This window comes from Elephas maximus, chromosome 8, assembly GCF_024166365.1.
Source record: "Elephas maximus indicus isolate mEleMax1 chromosome 8, mEleMax1 primary haplotype, whole genome shotgun sequence".
NCBI lineage: Eukaryota > Metazoa > Chordata > Mammalia > Proboscidea > Elephantidae > Elephas > Elephas maximus.
The window spans coordinates 57,242,733-57,268,807 of record NC_064826.1 but is presented as its reverse complement, the minus strand read 5'-3'; the positions used below and the strand labels follow the sequence as shown (position 1 = coordinate 57,268,807).

The 26,075-nt window shown below is 37.8% G+C and overlaps 2 protein-coding genes across 14 annotated transcripts in view; one reads left to right on the top strand and one right to left on the bottom strand.

Annotated features, from left to right (window-relative positions):
* The window catches only part of DMTF1 (cyclin D binding myb like transcription factor 1), a 50,970-nt gene that overhangs the window by 17,030 nt on the left and 7,865 nt on the right, over positions 1-26,075 (bottom strand). For 9 of the 13 annotated variants that reach the window (XM_049894246.1, XM_049894251.1, XM_049894247.1 and 6 more), the window contains 7 exons: positions 25,632-25,690; positions 24,507-24,629; positions 23,708-23,824; positions 20,544-20,666; positions 13,350-13,444; positions 7,761-7,875; positions 3,317-3,393 (listed from right to left, as the gene is read on the bottom strand). In XM_049894246.1, coding sequence (XP_049750203.1) covers positions 3,317-3,393; positions 7,761-7,875; positions 13,350-13,444; positions 20,544-20,666; positions 23,708-23,816 — 519 coding nt within the window. In that variant the 5' untranslated portion in view covers positions 23,817-23,824; positions 24,507-24,629; positions 25,632-25,690. Of the gene's footprint in view, positions 1-3,316; positions 3,394-7,760; positions 7,876-13,349; positions 13,445-20,543; positions 20,667-23,707; positions 23,825-24,506; positions 24,630-24,819; positions 25,564-25,631; positions 25,691-26,075 lie in introns of those variants that run through there. The other 4 variants (XM_049894250.1, XM_049894253.1, XM_049894255.1 and 1 more) reach the window with 3 other exon arrangements.
* LOC126081571 (uncharacterized) overlaps positions 24,787-26,075 on the top strand; it is a 36,965-nt gene continuing 35,676 nt past the window's right edge. Inside the window, exon 1 of the mRNA XM_049893545.1 lies at positions 24,787-24,826. Coding sequence (XP_049749502.1) covers positions 24,787-24,826 — 40 coding nt within the window. The remainder of the gene's footprint in view (positions 24,827-26,075) is intronic.

The following is a 26,075-nucleotide window of genomic DNA, read 5'->3' as shown; positions in this document are numbered from 1 at the left end:
TGAACAATTTTATGGCTAATAAATTTGAGAACAAATAAAATGAATAAATACCTACAAAAAGTCAACTTACCAAAGCTGACTCAGGAAAAGATAGAAAATCTAATAGGCACAAACTATTAAAAAAATGTAATCAGTTACTAAAAATTTTTTCACAAAGAAAACACCAGGCCCTGATGGCTTTACAGGTAAGTCCTGCCAAACAGTCCAGAGACACCAAACTCTGATTTTAAACTACTGTAAGAGTAAAGAAGAAGTTGGGACACTTTCCCACTCATTTTATCAGGCTATCATAAGCTCAATACCAAAACCAGACAAGGAGAGTTTGAGAAAGGAATTTTCAGGCCAAGCTCATTTATTAACATAAATCTGAAGTCCTAAAAACCTTTTAGCACACTAAGCCCAGCAATATAAAAAAAGTTAACAGATCACTGCACAAAGTGAGTTTATCCCAGGGATACAAATCTTTTTGTTAATTTCAGAAAAAAGATTAACATAATTAATCACATAAGTAGATTTATGGAAAAAATTGTAAAACCTCAATAGATGTGGAAAAAGCAGTCATAAAACTGAACATTCATACATGATAAGGCTCTCAGCAAATTAGGAGAAGAGGACACTATCTTAACCTGATAAAAGACAAATATATAAAAAGTATAAAGATGGGAAAAAAACAATCATTTGCAGATGATAATCTATGGAAAAACGATTCGATTTAAAAAAGAGCATCTAGCAAGGCTGCTGGATACAAAAATCAATATACAAAAGTTACCCGCATTTCTATATAAAACTCATAAAATGTAATTTTAAAGAGTTATTTACAATACAATCAACATTAAAAGCATTAAATATAAATCTCAGGCAGGTCATGTAAGTCTTTTGTGGGAAAAAAAAAATTTTATCAAAAGTTATTAAGGAGGAACTAATTAAAATGGAGAGCTGTATACCATGTTCTTCAATACAAATACTGTAAATATGTTAGTTCTTCCCAAATTCATGTACAGACTCAATGGAATTCCAATCAAAATCCCAATAGGGATTTTATTCTCTGCAAGTGAATTCTGAATTTATATGGAAAGAGAAAGGGCCAAGAACAGCCAGGACGTTCATGACGATTTGCCCCATCAGATACTGGAACTTTGAAGACATTGATATGCTGGTGCAGGGTTCAACTAATAAAACCTGGGTACAAAGTCTAGGAACAAATCTGTGGAAGCCTGATTTACGACAGAATGGATACTGTTGACTGGGAGAAAAAAATGACATTCTATAAACAATGCTGGGACAATTGTAATTCACACAGAAAGAGACAAAAGTGAAACCACACCTCTCACACCCTATAGAGGAAAAAACACCAGCGGAAAGGGCAAAACTATAAAACTCTCTTAAGATACTAACTCCATAAAATATAAGAGAATATCCTATGCTCTTGGGGCAAGCGAGAATTTCTTAAGTGTGCAAAACATAAAATTAAGACTCTCTGTTCATCAAATGAAACCTAAAGAGAAGAAAAATACAGGCCATTGAGCTGGGGAAAAGATGTGTACCACAAATAACCGCTAAACCATTGTATACTGCATACATTAAAAACGTCTATAAAAGTTTAAGAAAAAGACAAAAAGCTCCAAAGAAAAAATTGGCAAATGACATAAACAGGAATTTCAAATAGGAAATACAGATGGCCAATAAACATATAAAAATACACAATCAGAGGAATACAAATTATAACCACAATGAGATATCATTTCACATATGCCAGATTTGTACAAATTAATAGCAAAAAAACTAAAAAGAACCAAAATGACTATTAACTATGGAATGGATCATTTGTGGTGTATCTGCACAATGAAATATAGCTAAACAAATCAACAGATGAATCTCAAAATCATAATGTTGAGCAAAAGAAGTTACAAAAGAACACCTCAGAGGATTGATTTACATAAATTTAAAAACAGGTGAAATTACATTGGTGTGCATTTTATATACTTCTCAATGTATGAAAATCACTTTAAAAAGTTTTTGAAGTTCAGAATCTTTTCTGAAGTTCTTTTGTTTATAAGCAGTTTCAACTCCGTAAATGATCAAACCTAAATATTTGCTGAGCACCTTTATGCAAGACACTGTTGCGAGGTGACTTTTTTTTTTTGGCTTCTTAGTTTCATTTATCTTTTTACCCGAAATATGGAATATATGATGTTTAACTAATTGAGGCTTTTTAAATTTTAAAAATGGCTCTAAGATGTTCTTAGGAGAGCACCATATAATAAAAACCATGGTCAAAACTCAAAATCAAACAATCTTTTTCTGAGATCAGTGCATCTTTTGGACATCTCCTATTTCTGCCAATCCTATCATCATTCTCCCAATCACTCAAAATAAAAACTCTTAAGTTATTCTAACTCTTCCTTTTCTTTCTTCCCCAACATCCAGTCACTAGGCTTCCTTATGAAGTCCTTGCTTATCTGTCCTTTTCCTGCCGATTCTGTTTCCATCACTGCAGTTCAAGTCCATCTCTCACCTGGTCCACTCAAATAGTCATCTAAAACATGCTGAATTCTAGTCATGTTCCTGCCCTCTAATCATTAAACTGGAAGAATCCTTGGAGACCATCTACTCCAACCTCCTAGATAAGAAACCAACTTCTTAATTCTCAAAACATTATTCTTAACACTTGATTATGCCTTATCTAAACCCATAGCATTTCTCCAGCTTTAAAGTATGTGACCAATGGATAAATTCTGAATAAAGTTTCAAAGGTCACTGAATTTGTTTCTCTTAAAACAACAAGCTTGATGAGAAGAATCTTTATTCATTAACAAAGAATTAAAGTTTTTAACTCTTCACAGTTTACAAAGCTCAGTTTGGAAAGGGTGCAGCTTAAAATTAAGTTTAAGAATGCACACATGGCAGCAGTACATTTCCAATAGTGAGGAACTGGAAACAATGTAAACACCAAACACTAGGAGAATGGTTAAATAAATATTGTACTCCCCCATCTACATTTCAAACATGCATTATTTGAATATGACTACGTTAAAGGGATGGACAGGGCTTTTCAAGGCTATCAAGATTAGAGATTCTGTCTAAACTTCAGAGTGGTAAACTAAATAAAGCTATTTTAGATTGAGAATGCAAAAATTTGTTTAAAAATATTACTGAATTATAACCATATACCTTAGAATTATTAAGCTCAATATATTAACCAATCTACCCTTGCAAAAGAAAAGCTCCCAATAAGTATATACAATATGCTACTTTGGTATTTTTACAATTGGCAGTGAACAAATTAGTGAAATACAAAAAATATGCCATAAAATACCTTCAAATAGCGTTCGATATTGCTCATCAAAATATCAATTTCTTCCTTGGACCACATCCCCTGCTTCCATTTATGTCCTTTAAAACAAGACAAGTGATGTTATAGAAACTGTTATTCCTTTAGAGGAATAAAATACTAAAGATTTGCTTTGTAATTAAATTATCTGTGGGAAGAAAATGGAGCTAATTTCTCGTTCATCTGAAAGCTCCCCAGGTAAACTCACTTTTGTAACCTCTGATGTTTAAGTAAAAATACATTTGACCCTACTAAATAAAGACATGGTAATTAAAAGATTCAAAAAGTATTACTTCCTCTCTTATCCTTTTAGCATTTAAGAAACTTACAATAAACATTTCTTCCATAACAAATAAGTTTTATAGGCAAAAGAAACATACAAAAGAGATTCTAGTGCAAGGTAAACAAAATACTGGACACCAAGTGAATACATTCCCAAGAGCATTCTACTGTACAGTAGCTGAATAGATTCAATTTACTTACTTCTGTTTCATTTCCTTACTTCAGAGTGGCATAAATACAACCCCCACATTTTTCACAGCAGCTTCTCTAGCAATCCATACACACTATGCTACTTTTTGTCTCTAAGCTGTGTATCAGAGCAAAGTTAGTTGACCCTTGAAAACTGTCCAATGTCTTGATATCCTGCACCTATAAGAAGCAACTGTACTGCCTTTTTTTTGTCGTACTGTGGTGGCCTGGAAGCCCTGGTGGCGTAGTGGTTAAGTCCTACGGCTGCTAACCAAAGAGTCTGCAGTTTGAATCTGCCAGGCCCTCCTTGGAAACTCTGTGGGGCAGTTCTACTCTGTCCTACAGGGTCACTATGAGTTGGAATCGACTCGACGGCACTGGGTTTTGGATGTGGTGGCTTGGAAACCCTGGTGCTGTAGTGGTTAAGTGCTACGGCTGCTAACCAAAGGGGTGGCAGTTCGAATCCGCCAGGTGCTCCTTGGAAACTCTATGGGGCAGTTCTACTCTGTCCTATAGGGTAGCTATGAGTCAGAATTGACTCGACGGCACTGGGGCCTGGGAGGGGGGCGGTGGTGGCTTGTGTGTCACTGTGATGCTAGAAGCTATGTCACCAGTATTTCAAATACCAACAGGGTCACCCATGGTGGACAGGTTTCAGCAAAGCTTCCAGACTAAGACACTTCTAGGAAGAAAGACATGGTGATCTACTTCCAAAAAAACTGGTCAGTGAAAACATTATGAATTGCAGCGGAATGCTGTCCGATAGTGTGACAGGAAGATGGATACCACAGGTTGAAAGGCACTCAAAAATATGACTGGGGAAGAGCTGGCTCCTCAAATGAGAGTCAACCTTAATGACGTGGATGAAGTCAAGCTTTTCAGCCCTTCATTTGCTGAAGTGGCATGACTCTACCTGAGAAGAAATAGCTGTAAACATCCATTAACAGTCAGAACGTGGAATGTACTAAATCCAAATCTAGGACTAAATACGAATCTAGGAAAATTTGGAAGTCATCAAAAGTGAAATGGAACACGTAAAGATTGATATGCTAGGCATTAGTGAACTGAAATGGACTGGTACTGGCCATTTTGAATCATACAGTCTACTACGCTGGGAATGACAAATTAAAGAGGGATGATGTTGCATTCAACATCAAAAAGAACATTTCAAGATCTATCCTGAAGTACAAGGCTACCAGTGATAGGATAATATTCATATACCTACAAGGAAGACCAGTTAATGTAAGTTTTATTCAAATTTACACACCAACCACTAAGGCCAAAACTGAAGAAACTGAGGATTTTAACCAACCTCTATAGTCTGAAATTGATAAAACGTGGAAGTAGGATACATTGATAATTAATTACTGGTGATTGGAATGTGAAAGTTGGAAGCAAAAAGGATTAGCAGTTGGAAAATATGGCCTTGTTGACAGAAATGATGACAGAGATCATGTGACAATTTTGCAAGGCCATGACTTATTCGTTGCAAATACCTTTTCAACAACATAAACAGCGACTATACATGTGAACCTCGCTAGATGGAATACATAGTAATCAAATCGACTACAACTGTGGAAAGAGACGATGGAGAGCCTCAATATCATCCATCAGTCAGAATAAGGCCGGGGATGACTGAGGAACAGATCATCAAGGGCTCATATCCAAGTTCAAGTTGAAGTTGAAGAAAAAACAAGCTCAGGAGAGCCAAAGTATCACCTTGAGTATATCCCACCTAAATTTAGAGATCATCTCAAGAATAGATTTGACACACTGAACACTAATGACCAAAGACCAGATGAGTTATGGGATGACATCAAGGACATCATGGATGAAGAAAGCAAAGGTCATTAAAAAGACAGAAAGAAAAGGCCAAAACGGATGTTAGAAGAGGCTCTGAAACTTGCTCTTGAATGTACAGCAGCTAAAGCAAATGGAAGATATGAACAGAAGATTTCAAAGGGCAGGTCAAGAAAACAAAGTTAAGTATCATGATGAAATGTGCAGACAAAGACCTAGAGTTAGAAAACAAAAAAGGGAAGAACATGCTTGGCATTTCTCAAGCTAAAAGAACTGAAGAAGAAATTCAACCCTCGAGTTGCAATTCTGAAGGATTCTATGGGCAAAATATTGAACAACACAGGAAGCATCAAAAGAAGATGGGAGTCACTGTACCAAAAAGAAACTGGTTGATGTTCAACCGTTTCAGGAGACAGCATATGATCAAGAACCAATGGCACTGAAGAGGTACAGGCTGCACTGAAGGCACTGGCAAAAAAACAAGGCTCCAGGAACTGACAGAATACCAACTGATGTTTGAACAAATGGACGCAACACTGGAAGCGGTCACTTGTCTGTTCCAAGAAATTTGGAAGACAGCTACCTGGACTACTGACTGAAAAAAATCCATATTTGTGTCCATTCCAAAGAAAGGTGATTCAAAAGAATGTGGAAATTATCAAACAGTATCATTTATATCACATGCAAGTAAAGTTTTGTTGAAGATCATTCAAAAGTGGCTGCAGCAGTATATCAACAGGGTGCTGACAGAAATTCAAACAAGATTCAGAAGAGGACATGGAATGAGGGATATCACTGCTGATGTCTGATGGATCTTGGCTGAAAGCAGAGAATATTAGAAAGATGTATACCTGTGATTTACTGACTACGCAAAGGCATCTGACTATGTTGATCAGAACAAATTATGGATAACAGTGCGAGGAACGGGAATTCCAGAACACTTAATTGTACTCATGGGGAACCTGTACGTATACCAAGAGGCAGTCACTTGAACAGAGCAAGGGGATACTGAGTGGTTTAAAATCAGAAAAGGTGTCCATCAAGGTTGTATCCTTTCACCATACTTATTCCATCTGTATGCTGAGCAAATAATTCGAGAAGCCGAACTATTTGGAGCCAGACTATTTGGACTATGGAGGAAGACTCATTAACAACCTCCGATATGCAGATGACACAACTTTGCTTGCTGAAACAGAAGAGTACTTGAAGCACTTACTGATGAAGATCAAAGTCTATAGACTTCAATATGGATTATGCCTCAACATAAAGAAAACAAAAATTCTCACAACTGGATCAATAAGCAGCATCATGATAAACAGAAAATATTACAGATGTCAAGGATTTCATTTTACTTGATTCCACAATCAACACCCCTGGAAGCAGCAGTTAAGAAATCAAATGATGTACTGCACTGGGCAAATCTGCTGCAGAAGACCTCTTTAAAGTGTTCAAAAGTAAAGATGTCACTCTGAGGACTAAGGTGAGCCTGACCCAAGCCACAGTATTTTTAACTGCCTTACATTCGTGTGAAAGCTGGACAATGAGTAAGAAAGACAGAAGAAGAACTGATGCATCTGAATTATGGTACTGGTGAATAATACTGAATATACCACAGACTTACAGAAGAATGAACAAATCTGTTCATTCATTAGAAGAAGTACACAGCCACAATGCTCCTTAAAAGCAAGCATGGTGAGAGCCTCACGTATTTTGGACACGTTACCAGGATGGACCAATCCCTGGAGGAAGGCATCATGCTTGGTAAAGCAGACGTTCAGCAAAAAAAAGACCCTCAACAAGATGGACCGACATAGTGGCTTCAATAATGGACTCAAACACAGCAATGATTGTGAGGATGACGCATGACCAGACAGTGTTTGGTTCTATCGTACATGACTGATGGCACCTAACAACATATTGTCCTTTAAATGCTACCATTTAAAAGTTCAAAAATTAACCAGACAAAATTTATTTTATAAACGAAAAATAACAGTTATTAAAAAACAAATGTTCGTTTCACAGCCAATTTTAATTCAATATAGAAAAGTTCAAAGACTACTCAATCAGAAAGAACAAGGGCCCAAATCAGGACCCTGATGACTACAAATCCTTTCTACATCCATTATATTCCCATACGAAAATTCACAGTATACCACACCTTTGTTAGTGAGAGAATCTTTATCTTCTTTAGTTGTAAACCATGCTTGGCTAACTGCTGAAACTTCTTCATTACCCAAGGAAGATATTTCATCTAGTTGCTCATTCTGTAGAATCTTGAAAGGGAAAAAGTAAAAAAGGAATACCAGCTTGAATGAATACCCAATCGGATTGATTTTTTTTTTTTTTTTGTAATGCTAAGCATTGTAACACTGTAATACAGTAAAATGGAATTCATTTGTAACAGGTATTATCAAAATACATTCAATATACAGCGACAAATATTTCATTGCTGTGATAGTATAAAAACAAAATTATGTGCTTTAATGAAGTACAACCTTCATTTAAGTATGTAATTTTGCACGGTGGCTTCAATTTTATAGAATATAAATAGGTTTAAAAATTTCTTTAAGTATTTAAATCAATACAGGAAATCCAAAACCACATTTGTATACGAATATGTAAAATAAGCTCACACAGTTGTAATCATTCCAGGTAAGATCATGGAAATGCTAAAGTTGAGTTTATAATTAGCTTATATCCTCATAGGGAGTCCAAAGATACAGTCATCTGTAATGTAATCCCTTGCTAAACTAAAAGGAGTAACAGGCTAAACCAGAAGACATTACTGTATTGCAAAATCATGGCCTGCTTATTGTTTACTGGATCTGTTTGTTTTAACCTGCCCTCTGGAGCTGATTCCTAGCCTTGAGAAGGTTATTTTCCTCTCGAAGGACTTTGTAATTATTATTATATTACTGTCCTTATTGATATAAAATTCACATGCCAAAAATTCCAGTACAATTCAGTAGTCACATTTGTGCAACCATCACCTGGTATATAATATTTTCAATTACAGACATACCTCATCTAACACATTCTGTATGAGCAAAGCTTCTTTTAATGACGTTAGTCTTAGCCTAAAGAGAGCTACAGTAAGTAAGAAAGGCTTGGCAATAGTACTACTATCTCAGGTATGAGCCTAAATAAGGAACAGCCATATGCCTAGTGACCACTCAACCCAGTCCAGTCTCAGACTGGATAACTACTAAGTTTATTACTGGCTGGAGATTAACTCCTAAGAAAGACTGGACTGTTTCTTGAATAAGCATAAACTGAAATTCCAATTTCAAAAATAACTGAAACCCATCTCCCTTGAAAAGAGTTACGCTGTCAGTGAACAGCCAGAGCACAATGACAAGAACCATATCTTTATTGTCATCTACTGTGATAATATGATTTGTATCTCAAATACTTTTTTTTTTTAAATCCATGGGCAAAAAGCTAGAAATCACTGCAACCAGCCTGAAAAGGTTGATAACCCTACTTTTATGTACTTTTTTTTTTTTAAGGTTAAGAAGCCTTTAGAAACCTGATAATTGAGAGAAAACTAGATGATGTCTATGACTCCTTATATGCTGAAGATCATGATTCTTTAAGATCTGAAGTCCTAAGAGATCTACTTGAAAGTTAAAGTTTTGAGCTATTATAAATCAGTAATGGGTAATAGACAGCTATCAAAAAACCTTGATATATACACCGTTACGGATTGAACTGAGTCCTTCAAAAATACGTGTTGTAAATCCTGACCTCTATAACTGTGGTTATAATCCCATTTGGGAATGGGTTGTCTTTGTTATGTCAACGAGGCAGTATAGTGTTATCTTAATCTCTTTTTGGACATAAAAGAACAGATGAAGCAAACAAATGTGCACAAATGCAGGGGAAGATACAGGACACATGATCACCAAGGAACCTAGGAATAGAAACTGAAAAGAGACAAGGACCTTCTTCCAGAGCAGACACAGACAGAAAGCCTTCCCCTAGAGCAGGCACCCTTAATTCTAGCATCCTAAACTGTGAGAAAATAAATTTCCACTCATTAAAGCCACCCACTTGTGGTATTTCTGTTATAGCAACATTAGATAACTAAGACACATACAATACCCACTTTTAAGAACTGTGATGTAGAAAATGGTCTCCTTAGATGATCCACTCTAAAATTAGTTGATTAAGAGAATTAAATCGTCATTTCTCAAGAGAATCTAAATACATAGCAAAGCCCACTCTATGAATCTTAGAAATAAGCCTGTCATGCTAATTAACTGCTATCTTTGGGCAAACAATACCTTATGACTCAAATTTTCCTGAGGGAGTTACCATTATTGCTTAAGTCATATAAAGATAAACACGTAAGTAATCATCAAATATTCAATACTATCAATAATAGATAAGTTTAATAAAAGTATCTATCTATACTACATATAAATATACTATACTATCTATACTTACATATGAACATATAAATATTTACAATATTTTACTCCTGTCTTAGTTATTTAGTGCTGCTATAACAGAAATACCTCAAGTGGATAGCTTTAACAAACAGAAATTTACTCTCTCACAGTTTAGGAGGGTGGAAGTCAGAATTCAGAGTACCAGCTCTAGAGGAAGGCTTTCTCCCTCTGTTGGATCTGGAGGAAGGTCCCTGTCTCCTTTCAACATCTCTGGGCCCAACATTCCTTGGAGATCTCCATGTGTCTTGGCATCAATCTTCCCCTGGGCCTAGAAGGTTCTCAGGGCAGGGACCCCCGCCCCTACCCGCCCCCCCCCCCCCCCCCCCCGCCCAGGTCCAAAGGATGTGCTCTGCTCCCTGCTCTTTCTTGTTGGGAATGAGGTCCTTCTCTCTCTGCTTTTATCTTTTGCAGGACGGTAACTCAAGATATATCCCACCCTAATCCTGCTTCATTAACATAAATACAACCTAATCCTCATTAACATGACCTAATCCTGCCTCATTAACTGAGGGACAGCTCACTCCCAAATGGGACCACAACCACAGACATAGAGACTAAGATTTACAACACATCACAAAATGGAGGATAATCAGATCACAAAATGGAGAACCACCACCATAACACTGGGAATCATGGCCTACCCAAGTTGACACGTTTTGGGGGGACCCAATTCAATCCATGACAACTCCTGTTATGGACTGAATTGTGTCCCCCAAAAATGTGTTTCAAGTTGGCCAGGCCATGATTCCCAGTACTGTGTGGTTGCCTGCCATTTTGTGATCTGATGTGATTACCGTATGTGTTGTAAATCCAAACCTCTATGATGTTAATGAGGCAGGATTCAATCTACAGGATTAGGTTGTATCTTGAGTCAATCTCTTTTGAGATATAACAGAGAGAATAGAGAGGAGAGGGACCTCATTACCACCATATAAGAGGAGCCACAAGTGGAGTGCATCCTTTGGATCCAGGGTCCCTGTACTGAAGAACTCGTAGGCCACGGAAAGACTGACAAGAAGGACCTTCCCGCAGAACTGACAGAAAGCCCTCTCCTGGAGCTTGCACCCTGCATTCGGACTTCTAGCCTCCTAAACTTCGAGAGAATAAATTTCTGCTTGTTAAAGCCATCTACTTGTGGTATTTCTATTATAGCAGCACTAAATAACTAAGACAACTCCTTTACTCATAAATCTCTTTTTTGGCTTTTTATTTCCTCCCTTTTAAAAATTGTGCTTTAAGTGAAAGTTTACAATTCAAGCCAATTTCTTATACAAAACCTTACACATGCATTGTTATGTGGCCCTAGCTGCTTCCCTATGATAGCACACTCCTCTTCTCTACCCTGTTCCCGTGTCCATTCAACCAGCTCCTGTCCCCTTCTCCCTTTTCATCTCACCTCCGAACAGGAGTTGCCCACATAGTCTTACGTGTCTACTTGAGCTAAGGAGCACACTCCTTACCAGTATCATTTTATGTCTAATAGTCCAGTCTAATCTTTGTCTGAAGAGTTGCTTTTTTTTAGTTTTGGCCTAACAAAGAGTCCAGGGGCCATGACCTCTGGGGTCCCTCCAGTCTCAGTCAGACCATTAAGTCTGGTCTTTTTACTAGAATTTGAGCTCTGCATCCCACTTTTCTCCTGCTCCATCAGGGATTCAATCTCTTAAAATTACTCAGGCCTTATTTAGTATGCTGTTGCTTTTTAAATGAAACCTTTGAGAGTTGGCTGCAGGGTTTCGTATCTAAAATCTAAAGACAAATATTTAACTCACTAAAAACCTACTGCAAGCATAAAGGTTTATACTGGAAAATTCTTTTAGGTTTGAATTATTCTTTAATCTAGTGCCCATCACTGGAAAGAGATGGTACGTTAACCATCTAACTCTATCAAATAGCTGTAAATGGTTCGACATTCAAGGATTGAGCAAGAGACAGGCTATTTCTGAACTTTTAACTGAGCTGACTTTCATTCACAACCTAATTTTATTTTATTAAACATATACTAGAAATACTAAAAGTTTTTCATTCACTTAAATGGTGGTAATAAACCAAGGTGCTAAATAACAATTATAACTCATTGACTCTTTGGCAATAACAAAAATAAAATAATCCTATACTTTGTCTTATAGTAAGAACTAACACCACCACTGCTTACAATAATTAGGTTATAAATCAAATCACACACATATGTACAGTTTTTTACTGTGCTGAACAATGGAAAGCAGAAGTGAGACTACACAGTCTTTGAATCTAGAATAAATCTGACAAGCCCCATTTTGAAGGAAGGATATGTTTTAGTGCTTCAAGGGGTCTGGAAAATTAATTTCAGTCCAAATCACCTACTGAAATCCAAATGGGAGGTTATGAGATCTCTAGCCTGGCTCAAAGCTTTCTGAGCCATATCAGAGACTCATTCCTCTGGTTATCCTGTGATTGTGGAATCACTTTGAAGCTCCTTATTGCAAAAGATCCACAGTGCATATTCCTGCGATGTCCCCAGCCCTTTCAGAAAACAAACCATGGTACAATGTCTCTACTGTCTACTTCAAAAATATTTTATTAAATGATGAGATGAAGCAAAAAGTACAAGCTACTAAAAAATAAAGGTGTAAGCAGTCAAAGATAAACTTATAAATAAAATAGATTTAAGCTTCAGGTTATCTAAAAGAACAAAAAATTACGATTACTTTTGGCAGAAGTAACTTAGCTGCTGATTATGACACAATTATATAAGCTTACATAAAAGAAAAACAGCAAACCCTGATTATAAACCGACTTCTTAACATACAGCTAAAATGTATGTAGTCCTACAAGCACCAAATGAAACCATACTACCATAACTACAGCTCTTATAATTAAAATCTATTTGAAATGAATAGCTTCCATTCGTATAAGAACACAGAGTGTGTAGCCTTTCTAAATCAGTTGCTACAGAAAACCACTGGGTAAAATTTAACTTAAAAAGCTTTATCTTCCAGTCAACTATCTTGTATTACTGTGAGATGAAAGTTAAAGTTACCTAACAGCTCAACTGATACCACTACATGTAGACAAGGAACACATGCATCATCTCATTTCAACACATGTGAACCACCCTATAGGGAATGGCTTTTTAAAAAAAAACTACCATTACAATTCTGACACTCTTATGTATGTGGGTACTGGAAACCTGAATCAAATAATGTCTTACCTTAATTTTGTGTTTTTTATGTTAGAGAAAACATGTTCTCATCATTATCACCTAATCTATGCGTAAAAGATAACCCTCCTGTGCCCAATAAAAAGACTTACTATACCTGGATCTGCGTTACAGTTCCTTCAGTAATCTCATCATCTGCTACCTCTGTGGTTGCAGTCATGGTCACCTCAAAGCTCTGATCATTCTCTGAAACTTCAAGAAAGAAAAAATTCATCTCGAGAGTAACAACAGTAAGTTCTAATTAATCTAAAAATATCTATGGAAAAAAGTGATCATTTAACTGTTTAACACACTCCTTGCCAATACATTCCCACACATATATTCATCTGTTAAACATATTTATCGTATACCTATTACATACAACACTTTGGGTAATAAGCAGTGAGAAAAAAACAAACTCAAAACAAAGCTTCCCTTCATGGAGCTTATATTCTTTCTTGTGGCAAAGACACAAAATGAACAAGAAATGCTATATTGTAATAAGTACTACGAAGAAAAAAAAAAAGCAAGCAAGGGAGTGTGTTGAGATTGGGGAAGGCTGTTTGAAATTTTAGATAGGAAGCCAAGAAAAGTCACCAAAACTTGGAACCCAATGAGGAAGCCAGCCATGCTGACATCTTGGGGGAAAGCATTTCAAGAAAAAGGAAAGCCAAGTACAGACTCTCAGAGACAGGAGGCATGTCTGGTATATTCATGGAAAAGGCAAGGAGGCCAGCATGGCTACAGCAGACATAACAAGAACACTAAAGAGATTGTGTGGGGCCTTACAGACCATTGTAAAGACTTTCGCTTTTACTCAGAGAGGGGAAGCCATTGGAAGATTTTGAGTAGAGGACTGATGTAACTTTTAATAGCACCACTCTGAGGGCTAAGGGGAAAACAGACTGAAGAGGGAGAAGTGCTAGAGGCTAATGCAAAAATCCAGACAAAAGACAATGACTTGGACTAGGGTAAAAGCAAGTGAGGGTGGTAAGAAGTAGTTAAATCCTATGTACATGGTGACAGAGCCAATGAGATTTGTGGACAAATCAGATATGAGAGATATTGAAGAGTCAACGCTTTTTTTTAAAATTTGAGCTACTGGAAGTGAGACATGACTAGGCTGGAGCAGGGTCAGTTGCCCCCCACCGCCCAGGCACACAGGCCGGGAAAAAGTCAAGCAGGACAGAGTGGAACAAACAAGCTTACCTATTGGCACTGGTGCAACTATAACCCGCCTCCTGGAGATTAGAACAGAACACACACAGGCCCTGTAGAGCAAGATGTTCCGGCTGTGGGGTGGAACAAACTGAAATGTTCTAAGATGTTGCAAACAAACTTGCTAATGTAGATCTCGCACGACTCCACAGGTGCAGAGTGTATGCAAAAGTAAAAGCGACCACTGTTTGGCCTTCCCGTGCCCGCTGAAAGGGGCTATGTGACAAAGGTAACCAGTGTGCCTGCATCACATCCCATAATGAGTTATGTCAAGGGAAACCAAAGGTCTTCTTCCATCTTGAAGAAATCCTGTGCTGTGCCCCTGCATCTGTATAACCCAACCCCTCCTCAGAAATCTCTGCCCTTCCTCCTGAGAATCCCACGAATAAACATCAAGACCCTTTCTTGTTGAAACTGTTAAATACTTGGCTCTTAGGCAAACCGGAGAGATGGTCTGTCTGAAGGTTCTAGCCCTTACCGTGTCCTTTTGCTGGCTGCCGGCAAAATAAATTTGCTTGTGTGACTCCAGGCTGCCTCAATAGTCTCATTGGATGGCACAAATCCGGATGGGTCCAATAGAGGAAGGGGCATTCAGTAACAGAAGGGTGGACTTGCCATTAACAAGATGGGGAAAGTTGTTAAGAAGCAAGTTTAAGAATTCAGAGTTTCAGGAGCTCCATTTTAAACACATTAGCTTGAGATAGCTACTGTAGTGAAATAAGTTCCTTTACGTGGCCCCCTTTTGCCTTGGTTCTTTGGAAAACCAGCTTGAGAGATTTTATCCCTAAGCCCTGAGGAGTTACCTTTGCCGTTGTTTCCTACCCTAGAGGGTTTGTTATTTTTGTCCAGGTTGACTGATATTTCCTGGGTAAGTTGTAAACAACTATTGGTGTGATACTTTTTTTCTGGTCCTGGGCTCCAGCCTGCCCTGTGACTGCTATGTATGTACCTTGGAGGGTTTGGCCAATAAACGATGCAAATGAGGCGACTACGGCTGATATGCAAATGAAGTATCTGTGGCCTACTGAAAGGGCATTCGTCAGTTTGTGCCTCCCCCCGCCAACTAGGAGGGGCCGTGCCTTGAATTGACAAGGAGACGTATGTATGCAGCCAGACCCACAGGAGTTATTCAGACAGAAAGAAGAAGAGTAGCAGCAGGATAAGGAAGAGAAAGGAGCAGAGAGAGAAAGAGGAGGCAAGGAACCTCCTAATAGAGTGTGACAGGGTCAAGGGTTGTAACACTGAAGACAGTGAGAGGCTCGGACGGGATTCAGCAGCAGAGCCAGGGGCAACAAGTCTGGAAGGGGCTCTGTGACAGAGTCGGTGGTGACAGACAGCAGGGTCAAGAGGAGCCTGTCCTGAGTGGGCCAAGAGGAGGCCTGCATGGCCAAGAAAAGCTGAGAGTGCTGTCCTGCACTTAAGATGGGAGATTTTGTCTACATGCTTCCTGATCCTGTTCCTGAGTTGTAGCCTGTTACTTCCTGAATAAACCACTTAACTCTAAACAGAGTTCATGAGTTCTGTGTGACCACTGCAGTGGATTATCAAACCCAGAAGAGAAGTAGAAACTGCCATGGGAGGGACAGCTGGTCGATGTCAGAACTGATAAAATGTGTTGGAGAGTGGAGGTATGTCTGACCTCTACCTCAAAGAGATCAACCTTGTTACAGAGGTTCTGACACAATTACTACTATTCGAATTTTACACCTACTGAATATCTAGAGGGAACCCTGGTGGTATTGTGGTTAAGGGTTACGGGTGCTAACCAAAAGGTCAGCAGCTTGAATCTACCAGGTGCTCCCTGGAAACCCTATGGGACAGTTCTACTCTGTCCTATAGGGTCACTATGAGTTGGGATCGACTCGACAACAATGGGCTTTTTTTTTTTTTTAAAACATCTGGAGAGGCCTGGGCTGGAATAAATCTGGGAATCATCATCACAGAGACAGAATTTAAAACCACGAATTGAGATCAACTGAATAAAAGCAGGAATAAAACAGTCTAACAACTGAGTTCTAGGTTACTTCGCATTTACAAGTTGAAGAGATGAAAACAAGTTGGTAAAAGACTAACCAGGAATGGAAAGAAAGGTAGGAAGAAAACCAGAGGAACGTGTTTTCTAGAATCCAAGTTGAAAAAAAAATGTTTCAGGGTAGAGAATGATAAACATTGTTGCAAGTCTTGGATATTAATACCTACTCCAGAGCATGCTTCCTCAAGCATAAATATTGTCCTACGGATCGATCAACTAAGACAAAGACTGAAAAATGACCATTGGATTTAGCAACAAGAAGGTCTCTAGAGACCTGGGAAGAACAGTTTTGGTGAAGTGATAGGAGTAGGAGCCTGACTGGGGTGGGTCTAAGAAAGAATGGGAAGAAGAAATGGATGCCAGTACAGGCAATTCTAAGTATTCTGCTCTAAAGGGAAGGAGAGAAATTGGATGATAGTGGGCTAAAGTGACTTCGTTTTAAAAAAGAAATAACAGTATGTTTGTAATACTGATAGGAATGATCCAGCTGAGAACGAAAAAAACGATGATTCAGAAGAGAGAGGGAAAAATTCGCAGACGTAATTAATTGAAGGGTGGGATTCAGTGAATGGAAGGACTGCCTTTAACTATGAGAAAAGACAGAAAATGTGGACACAGATGATGGTAGACAGGTATTTCTGGGGAGGGAACCTGTACAAGTTATTTTCTGATTTCTTCAATTTTCCCAGTGAAGTAGGAAGCAAGGTTAGTAGTTGAGAGTAAGAAAGGTGGAGGAAATATTGGAGATTTCAGGAGCACTTCAAGTCTTCAACCCCAAGTGGGAGAAAGAACACTAGAAAAGTGTGGTGTGACCTGAATCAAAACCCATTGCTGTCTGAGTCACAGCGACCCTATGGGACAGAGTAGAACCGCCACATGAGGCTTCCAAGGAGCGCCTGGTAGATTCAAACTGCTGACCTTTTGGTTAGCAGCAACAGCTCTCAACCACTATGCCACCAGAGGGCAGTATTATAAACCTTCTTGAGCTTACCCATTGCTGTCGAGTCGATTCTGACTCATAGCCAACCCTATACGACAGAGTAGAACTGCCCCATAGGGTTTCCAAGGCTATGAATCTTTCCGGAAGCAGACAGCCGTATCTTCCTCCCATAGGGAGGCTGGTGGGTTCGAACTGCCGACCTTTCCTTAACCACTGTGCCACCAGGAATCCTTCATTTCAGATTAATGCTCATGAATTAAAAATGAGGCTAGTCAGTTTGCTTGTCCTATTTTTCTCCAATGTCTTTTAGTTAACTGTACTAGTTTAGACATAAATAGGCATAGACAGACTTAACTAGGTTGTGGTTTCGACGAAGAAAATGAAGTGAGAAGGAAAAAAGATTTGAGGATAAATTTAAGACTGTGATTACAGTGATTAACCATGAAACCGAAACTAGATTAGGAGATAAAAAAAGATATAAGGGGAAAAGGAACAACAACAACAAAAAAGGATCAATGAATGGACTATGTCACAATGGAAGAGTACTAGGGGCAATTAAGCTGGAAAGATAGGAAGTTGTGGTAGGAAAACAGCAAGTCTCAAATAGATCACAAATATACTCCAGTAACAGGTAATGGCAAAAGTGGAAAGGGAAATGCTAAATGGGGGTAGTATGGAAACCACAAAGAATATAAAGTATTGGAAGATTATATAAATGAATATTGTAATCACCAAGAATAATAACTATGAATAGGGAACCGGATAAAAGTGATGACAGATGTTTGCAAAAGGAAGGGGTCAGGAAGTGATCTAGACGGATTATTAGGAGTTATAGGTGGGTGCTGAGAGAACTTTTAAGGCCCAGACAGATAAATTCTATCAATTTTATAAGACATGTAAGAAAAAACAACTCCAAATATTGAATTTAAAGTTAAATCTTACATACGTTAAATCTTACATACGTTAATATCCACCTCCATGAAGTCCAATAAGTAACAGCTTATCCATTCAATCAGAGGAAGTAAACCAGTCCCATGACGATGACGAATGCAGACTTTACGCTTTTTACACTAATTTTTTTTTTCCTCCTTAATGCAGAAATGTTCCTAAGTTCATTTTATCAACACACTTTCTACAAACTCAGGGAATGTGTAAATACTTCAAGCCCACCTTTGAGAAACAGTCTTACTGCCAAACCTTAGGCTCCAGGATGTCCTCTGTATGTGATGATGCTATGCTCCAACATCAAGTAGCTCATGTGCTATCTATGTCATCGGACCCAAGTGAAGCAAAGGAGGAAATGAAGGATTCAGGCTAACCCCACAAAATAGAACAAAATACCAAAGTGTAGTTTGAATCTACCATCACGATCAAGGTTTCACTCTATTTTAACCAAATAAATTATCTAGTCATAATCTACAGCAAAATAATCACTCAAAAATTCTAACTTAGAAAATGTTCACAGAGGATTCCAGACAGGTCAACCAAGTTTAAAAACTGAATAACAACATAATGATGGTCAAATTAGGAAAGACTTCTAAAAAAAAACATATGAATGGCCATCAGGGTCATTTAGTTAGTAATACATTTTGCTTGTATATACCTCAGTAGAAGCAATATGAACACTAGTATTGCTTTTCATAAAAGTCCCATAGTAAACTGATATAAACCTGTTTCTTACTATTCAATCTCGTAAGTAATTAGCTCTAAATACAAAGCATATATCTATTTGCGAAGACATGATTTCCCACACTGAAAACATAGTATTTTCTCTCCCAGTAGATGAAGGTGTGATTGCACTTGATGGCTGAGCGCAAAATCAAAGTTCCCAGACATGGTAAGAATCCTTTGCGCTGAGAGTGCCACCAACAGCCGTGTTCCACCTCTACCACCATGAACTATGACATCTGCTACAGCTTTGTGGGGTCACTACACTTCAACAAGATTCCATATCCTTTGTGAAATATAATCAGAAATGTAATCTAACCTTACAGTTGGTATGTTTGTAGACTTTCTCCAACACTATTCCACCTGAAATACTACACCTCTACAACCTATTCTATGCTAAGTAATCTTGAAATATAAACACGTTAAGAACTTTCCTAATGAGAATAACTAATTAGGCTTCTCTCTGATTTCCATAAAGACTGTATTATGTGAAGAGGCAGTGTCGTATTTGGGTTAAGAGTATGAACTATGGGAAACTATGGGAACCAGACTGCTTGGCTATGATTTTAGGCAAGTTATTCTATCTCTTAAGGAACCCTGGTGGCGCAATAATTAAGTGGTCGGCTGCTAACTGAAAGGTTGGCAGTATGAATTCACCCAGAAGCTCCCCAGAAGAAAGACCTGGTGATCTGCTTCTGCAAAGATTACAGCCTAGGAAACCCTAAGGGGCAGTTCTACTTGGTCATACTGGATTGCTGTGGGTCGGAATCGACTCGACCGCACCTAACAACTTTATAACTCTCTGTGTCTCAGGATCCTCATCTATAAAATCGGGGTAATAACAGTAATACCTACCCTACAGAACGCTTTATTAAACAATGCAAAAACTGGTTCTTGTGGAGTAAGTGAAAAACTCTTACTCTCTTTATGAACAAAGGGGGCACAGTGGCTAAGCACTTGGCTGCTAACTAAAATGTTGGCAGTTTGAACCTACCAGCCACTCTGCAGGAGAAAAATGTGGCAGTCTGCTCCTGTAAAGATTTAGTCTTGGAAACCGTATGGGACAGTTCTACTCTGTCCTACAGGGTCACTAAGAGTTTTCGAATCCACTCGACAGCAATGAGTTTGGTTTATGAGACACACACAAAAAATACAGTATTATCTGCAGTACTAACATTTCACTGGCAGGGGCTGGGGGGAGGTAATAAAAAAAAAAAAGTCTACAAATGGCTCATTGGAGGTAATAATTTTAAAAAGGTTGAGAAGCACTGTTTGACAGAATTATCGTGAAAATTAAATTAGGCATTATATGTGGAAGTGTTTAGAGCTATAAAAAGGAAAATAATTGGTCCAAGCCCACCTAGAAATGCCAACTCTTACATTCAACTGAAACTCTCACAAGTTAGAATTTGATTTCAAAAGATAACTTTATATTCTTAAGACACATGACTTACGTGGAAGTGCAACAACTGATATGCAAGGAGTAGAATCGTCAATACTCTGATCATCCTCAGAGGACAAACAAAGTCTTTTATGCGGAGGTTCAGTACTATCTTCTGAGTCTACTTCATCAGCTTCTAACGAAAACAAAACACAACACCGAACAAAAATCTCAAAAACTTTAAGCCAATGAGGAAAAAACCCAAAATCTCCAAACAGTAATGACTCTAGAACAATCTCCTTATCCATCTGCTCGGTTCATTAACCCCATTTGTACAACAAGGATTCAAAAAGACACTGCGCCTTCTCTATGTCTAGTGGAGTAGTACCTCAGCTCCTATTCTTATGACCATGAACTATGAACAAAGGTGCCACCTCTTGAGACAACACACTTTTGTGCTATTAACTATCTGGCTTTCCATATACTGCACATGTAAAGACAGGGGCTAGTTACTTCAGTACGTAGTTGGATGATTCACTTTCAAATATTTATTGAGTACCTACTATGTGCTAAGCACTGGGGACAGAACAATGAAAGATGCCTTGACTTTCGAGGCGCCCAAAGTGTAGCGGAGGAGATGCCTAAACCAACAATTTTGAAATACTGCAATAAAAGCTAGGAAAGTAGAAAGGAGAGGCTGTTTTGGGAGCACAGAAAAGAGGCGTTGAATTTAAACTAGAAGGTGAGAGAAGGTTTTCTGGAGGAGGTATCCTGAACTTGAAACAGAAGCCAGAGGAAAATGATTATTTTTGGCAGTTGGAATAACAGGGGCAGCAGCAGTGAGATGTTAAAGGAGCCCTGGTGGCGCGGTGGTTAAGCATTCAGCTACTAACCAAAAGGTCAGTGGTTTGAACCCACTAGTGACTCCATAGGAGAAGACCTAGCAATATATTCCCGTAAAGACTGTTGTTGCTTTTGTTAGGCGCCATCCAGTCAGTTCCACCTCACAGCAACCCAACGTACAACAGAATGAAAAACTGTCCGGTCCTGCACCATCCTCACAATGTCGCTATGTTTGTGACCACTGATGCAGTCTCTGCTTCAACCCATCTCACTGAAGAGGGTCTTCCTCTTTTTTGCTGACCCTCTATTTTACCAAGTATGATGTCCTTCTCCATGGGACTAGTCCCTCCTGAGAACATGTCCAAAGTATTAAGTCTCATCCTTCTAATGAGCATTCTGGCTGTACTTATTCCAAGACAGATTTGTTTGTTCTTCTGGCAGTCCATGGCATATTCGATAGTCTTCTCCAACACCATAATTCAAAGGCATCAATTCTTCTTTGATCTTTCTTATTACAGCTTTGGAAACTCTCTGGGGCAATTCTACCCTGTTATACGTATATACACACATACATATATATAGTCACTGAGTCAGAATCGACTTGAATGCAATGGTTTCAAAAAGAGACAAAAATTAATGATACGGTCTTGTTTAAAGGAAACTTGTCAATTAACCAACCTCCTCTTTTAGATATGGGAAAACTGAGAATTAGGGAAGTCACACATCGATTCTTCTCTGGTCTTCCTTATTCACCGTCCAGCTTTCCCATGAATATGAGGCAAATGAAAATACCATGGCGTGGGCCAGGTGCATCTGAGTCCTCAAGGTGACATTTTTGCTTTTTAACACTTCAAAGAGGTCTTCTGCAGAAGATTTGCCCAATGCAATACATCGTTTGATTTCTTGATTACTACGTTTATGGACAGATTGTGGATCCAAGTAAAATGAAATCCTTGATAGCCTAGGAAACCCTATGGAACAGTTTTACTTGTCCTGTAGGGTCACTACGAATCAGAATCGACTTGATGGCACACAATGACAACCAACACTGAGGTGTGAAATCCCCCTGAGTTATGTTAGAAAAATAAGAAGTTTCTGAACTGTTAGAACATAGGTATATGAAAGTGTTCAGCGGTAAGGTTGGAAGGAAAGCTGAGATGATGGGAAGCCTATGTGTCAAATTAAAGAACCTAATTAACCTATATTCTAAAAACCAGAAGGCTTTAAAAAACCCTTTTTATGCCACTGAGTATCATGATTTAGTCTACCAGTGGCTTGAAAGATGTATTAGAGATGGGAGAATCATCAAAATGTTATTTAGAGCTAACAAGATAAGAAATGAGAATCTTAACTTCGGTGACCTGGGACAGAGAAAAATTCAAGAAACCATACTATCAACACAACTTCATGATCGAATGGACATGAAGATGAGAGAAGGAATTTATTTTTACTTATGTTTATGATGTGGGATACTCTGTAATGAAACTGATTGAGAAAGGAAGAGACCTAGGTTTGGGAAGTGTTTGAAAGAAGAATTCAGTTTGGGATATGTTAAATTTAAGGGTGCCTACAGAGTCACTATGAGTTGGAATCAACTCGGCGGCAGTGGGTTTGGTTTTTTGGTTACGAGAAGCACGGAAACCCTTGTGGCAGAGTGGTTTAAGAGTTTGGCTGCTAACCAAAAGGTCAGCAGTTTGAATCCATCAGGCACTCCCTGGAAACCCTATGGGTAAGAATCAACTCAAAGGCAATGGGTTTGGTTTGACTGGTTTTATGAGAAGCACAGAGAATTCAAAGTAAAGACAGAGGTTTGAGTCATTTTAAAATAGGCAAGTGGTAGCTAAAACCACGACTTTGCATGAAATAACCCAGGGATTATAGAGTGGAAAGAGCAGAAGACAGAACCTATGATGAATAAAGATGAACTTAAATGCTAAATAAATAAAATAAGGAGCAGGCTGCTGAATCTTAATTCATTACAGATGATCACATTAAAGCCTGTTCAAATAGCTGTATAAAATTCTCTAACACAGGTACCAACAAAAAAGTTTTCTATTTCTACTGACAGGACTACTAATACATTTTCTAAGGTACTAAATATACTGCTAGCACCAAACAGCATAAAAGAGTAAGTATATTACAGTTTTTCCATCATAATCTCTGGAGGCTCAAAAAATTTTACTTATAAAATAACTATAAGATTGATAATGGCTAAAATTTACGATAAATTTAAAGACACAAAGAAACAAAATTAATTAAAAAATCATAATTCAATAAATGACAAACTTTTCTTTCTACTCTACTAGCCTAAACTATCTGGATAACAGGAATGAAAGGTGACATGAAATTTAGATATCCAAAGATTCATAATTATATTTCAGCAATTTCTCCTACCATTCTGAGGGCAATGAAGAATGAGGTTCCCTTCTGTGTCCTGAGTCAAAGTCACAGAGTTCACAGTTTCTACTGTTACTGTGTCAGAATCCTCTTCAACTGTGCTCATACTCAAATCTGTACAACAGACTCCACATTAGCATTTAAAAAGTTATTTCCAGATAGAAACACAAAGCAGTCTCCTGCTTCCTTCCAAAAAAACATATAGAAAATTTGCCTGGGTATCTGCCTATCGTGTTCTTTATGCAAAATTGCAATGACAGTTCATATTCCAAAAGTTTATATGCATTATTTAAATGTAATAATCTGCAAGAATCTGATTGCTATGAATATTTTAAAATCTACAGCATTTAGTTTTTAAGAAGTTGTTTTATCACATCTAATGAAAGAAGGTCTAAGTTGTTTGTCACATTCAGGAAAACTCATCACTTTTTTGGTTAATTTTTTTTACTGGTAGCATTGTGATATATTCAAATTGGTGGTTAATTTCTGATTCTTTAGCAGAAGATTGATCAAAACTTTCACCTTAATGTAAGAGTCATTTTTCCAAGATTTTTTTAAAAGGGATACACAATACTAGTCCATTTATATATTTACCAATTAGGCAAATGCGCTTCCCCTTGGCAAAGATTTGGTGATTTATTAAAGTTTTACTATACAAATTATTATTTTAAAAATACATCATTCATGTTACTATGGTAATGACGCCATTCCCAAATGAAAGATAGAAATTATGACTTAGTTATGACTAAAATTTACAAATTCATGAGGTGAGGCCATTGGAACAAAGGAGGCTTACCTGGACAATGGATGGATCAGCTATAGCCCTTCCCACAGAATCAAGTCGCCTTCCCTTAGCCACCAGCATCACTTTCATGTTATCCTGATTGTTTCTTCCCCATGTTCCTACCTCTGCAACACTCTGGAAAATAACAGCATTACGCAGTGAGGTTTAATGAAAACAACTGAGTGCTAGCTGTACACGGATGACGCTCTAGCCTCTGTGAGGTCTCAGCTATAGATAAGCCAGAATTCTTTAAGTAGACCTTTTAGAAATCAATTTCTATAAGTATTCCCCAATGAAGAAAGGGCAGAATGATGATTTACCATACCTACGAAGTAAGTTTTTATAGGCAGGTTTTCAACCCAAGTTGTCTCCCATTAGGCAGTTCAACATTCTCTGAAAAAATAATCAGAGTCAACTGTGCTAGTGGTTCTGTGAACCACAGACCTTGGTACCAATATATAGCATGACCTAGTGCATATATCAACCAATACAGTTCTATACATATTATGAGGAATTGTATCTTTCTTGATAATAATTCATTTCTAATACCTCTTTATATATAATACCAAATTTCATTTAAAAGTGTTAAAATCTGTATCTATCCTTTCAGAAAACATTTACGATGACAAGTGAAAAACCCCGTGTAGGGGCCGGGGGGGAGAGAAATCTTAACAACTACTGGGCCAGAAAAATATAAACTCTTAAATGCAATATGAGACCTTACAAAATATAAAATGATTGATTTTTAAAGGTTTCTAACAATACATTTATCTTCATCCTAAAGAGCAAATCAAAGAAAAAAAAAGGATTTGGGGTTCAAGGGGATATTTTAGCAAAAACTAAGGATCAAAATTCTCATTTTTTGAGTACTCTAATTACAATTCTTCTATATCCAGGATGGTCATATTTGATAATTACCATACATAGATAAATTTGTAGTGGAGAAGGTATAGATCAACACCCAGGCAGCTGTTAGATTTTATGAAGTTGTTCTCATTTCTGAATCCATTAGATTTTATTTATTTAAAAGCAGATTTTTAAAAAACTGATTTCACTGTACTGCAAAAATGGGAGAAAGAAATGTGCAAAACTAATGATAGTAAAATAATAAAAAGGGATTAAAATTGATAAGCTCACCAAAATGAGGCTGTAATTAACTCTTCGGTGTGGTTCCTTCCAATCTTACCGCTTGGAGTCTGTATGTGTATGAGACTATACGTTACATATAGTTTTTAAAGTTCATTCATATTAGAAATTTACAGTATAAAGGACACCAAACTACACATTTAACATAAGTTCTCTATTGTCATTTTTGGAGCTCTGGTGGCAGCAGTTAAGAGCTCGGCTGCTAACCAAGAGGTCGACAGTTGGAATCCACCAGCTGCTCATTTGAAACCCTACCGGGCAGTTCTATTCTGTCTTACAGGGTCACTATGAGTCAGACTGGATGGCAATAGGTTAGGGTTATCATTTAAAACTTACGTTGCATAAAAAATGTGACATTATTTAACAATTTCCTTATCAATGGACATTTATGTTGTTGGCATTTTTTATTTCCTTAAACCATACTGCAACAAACAT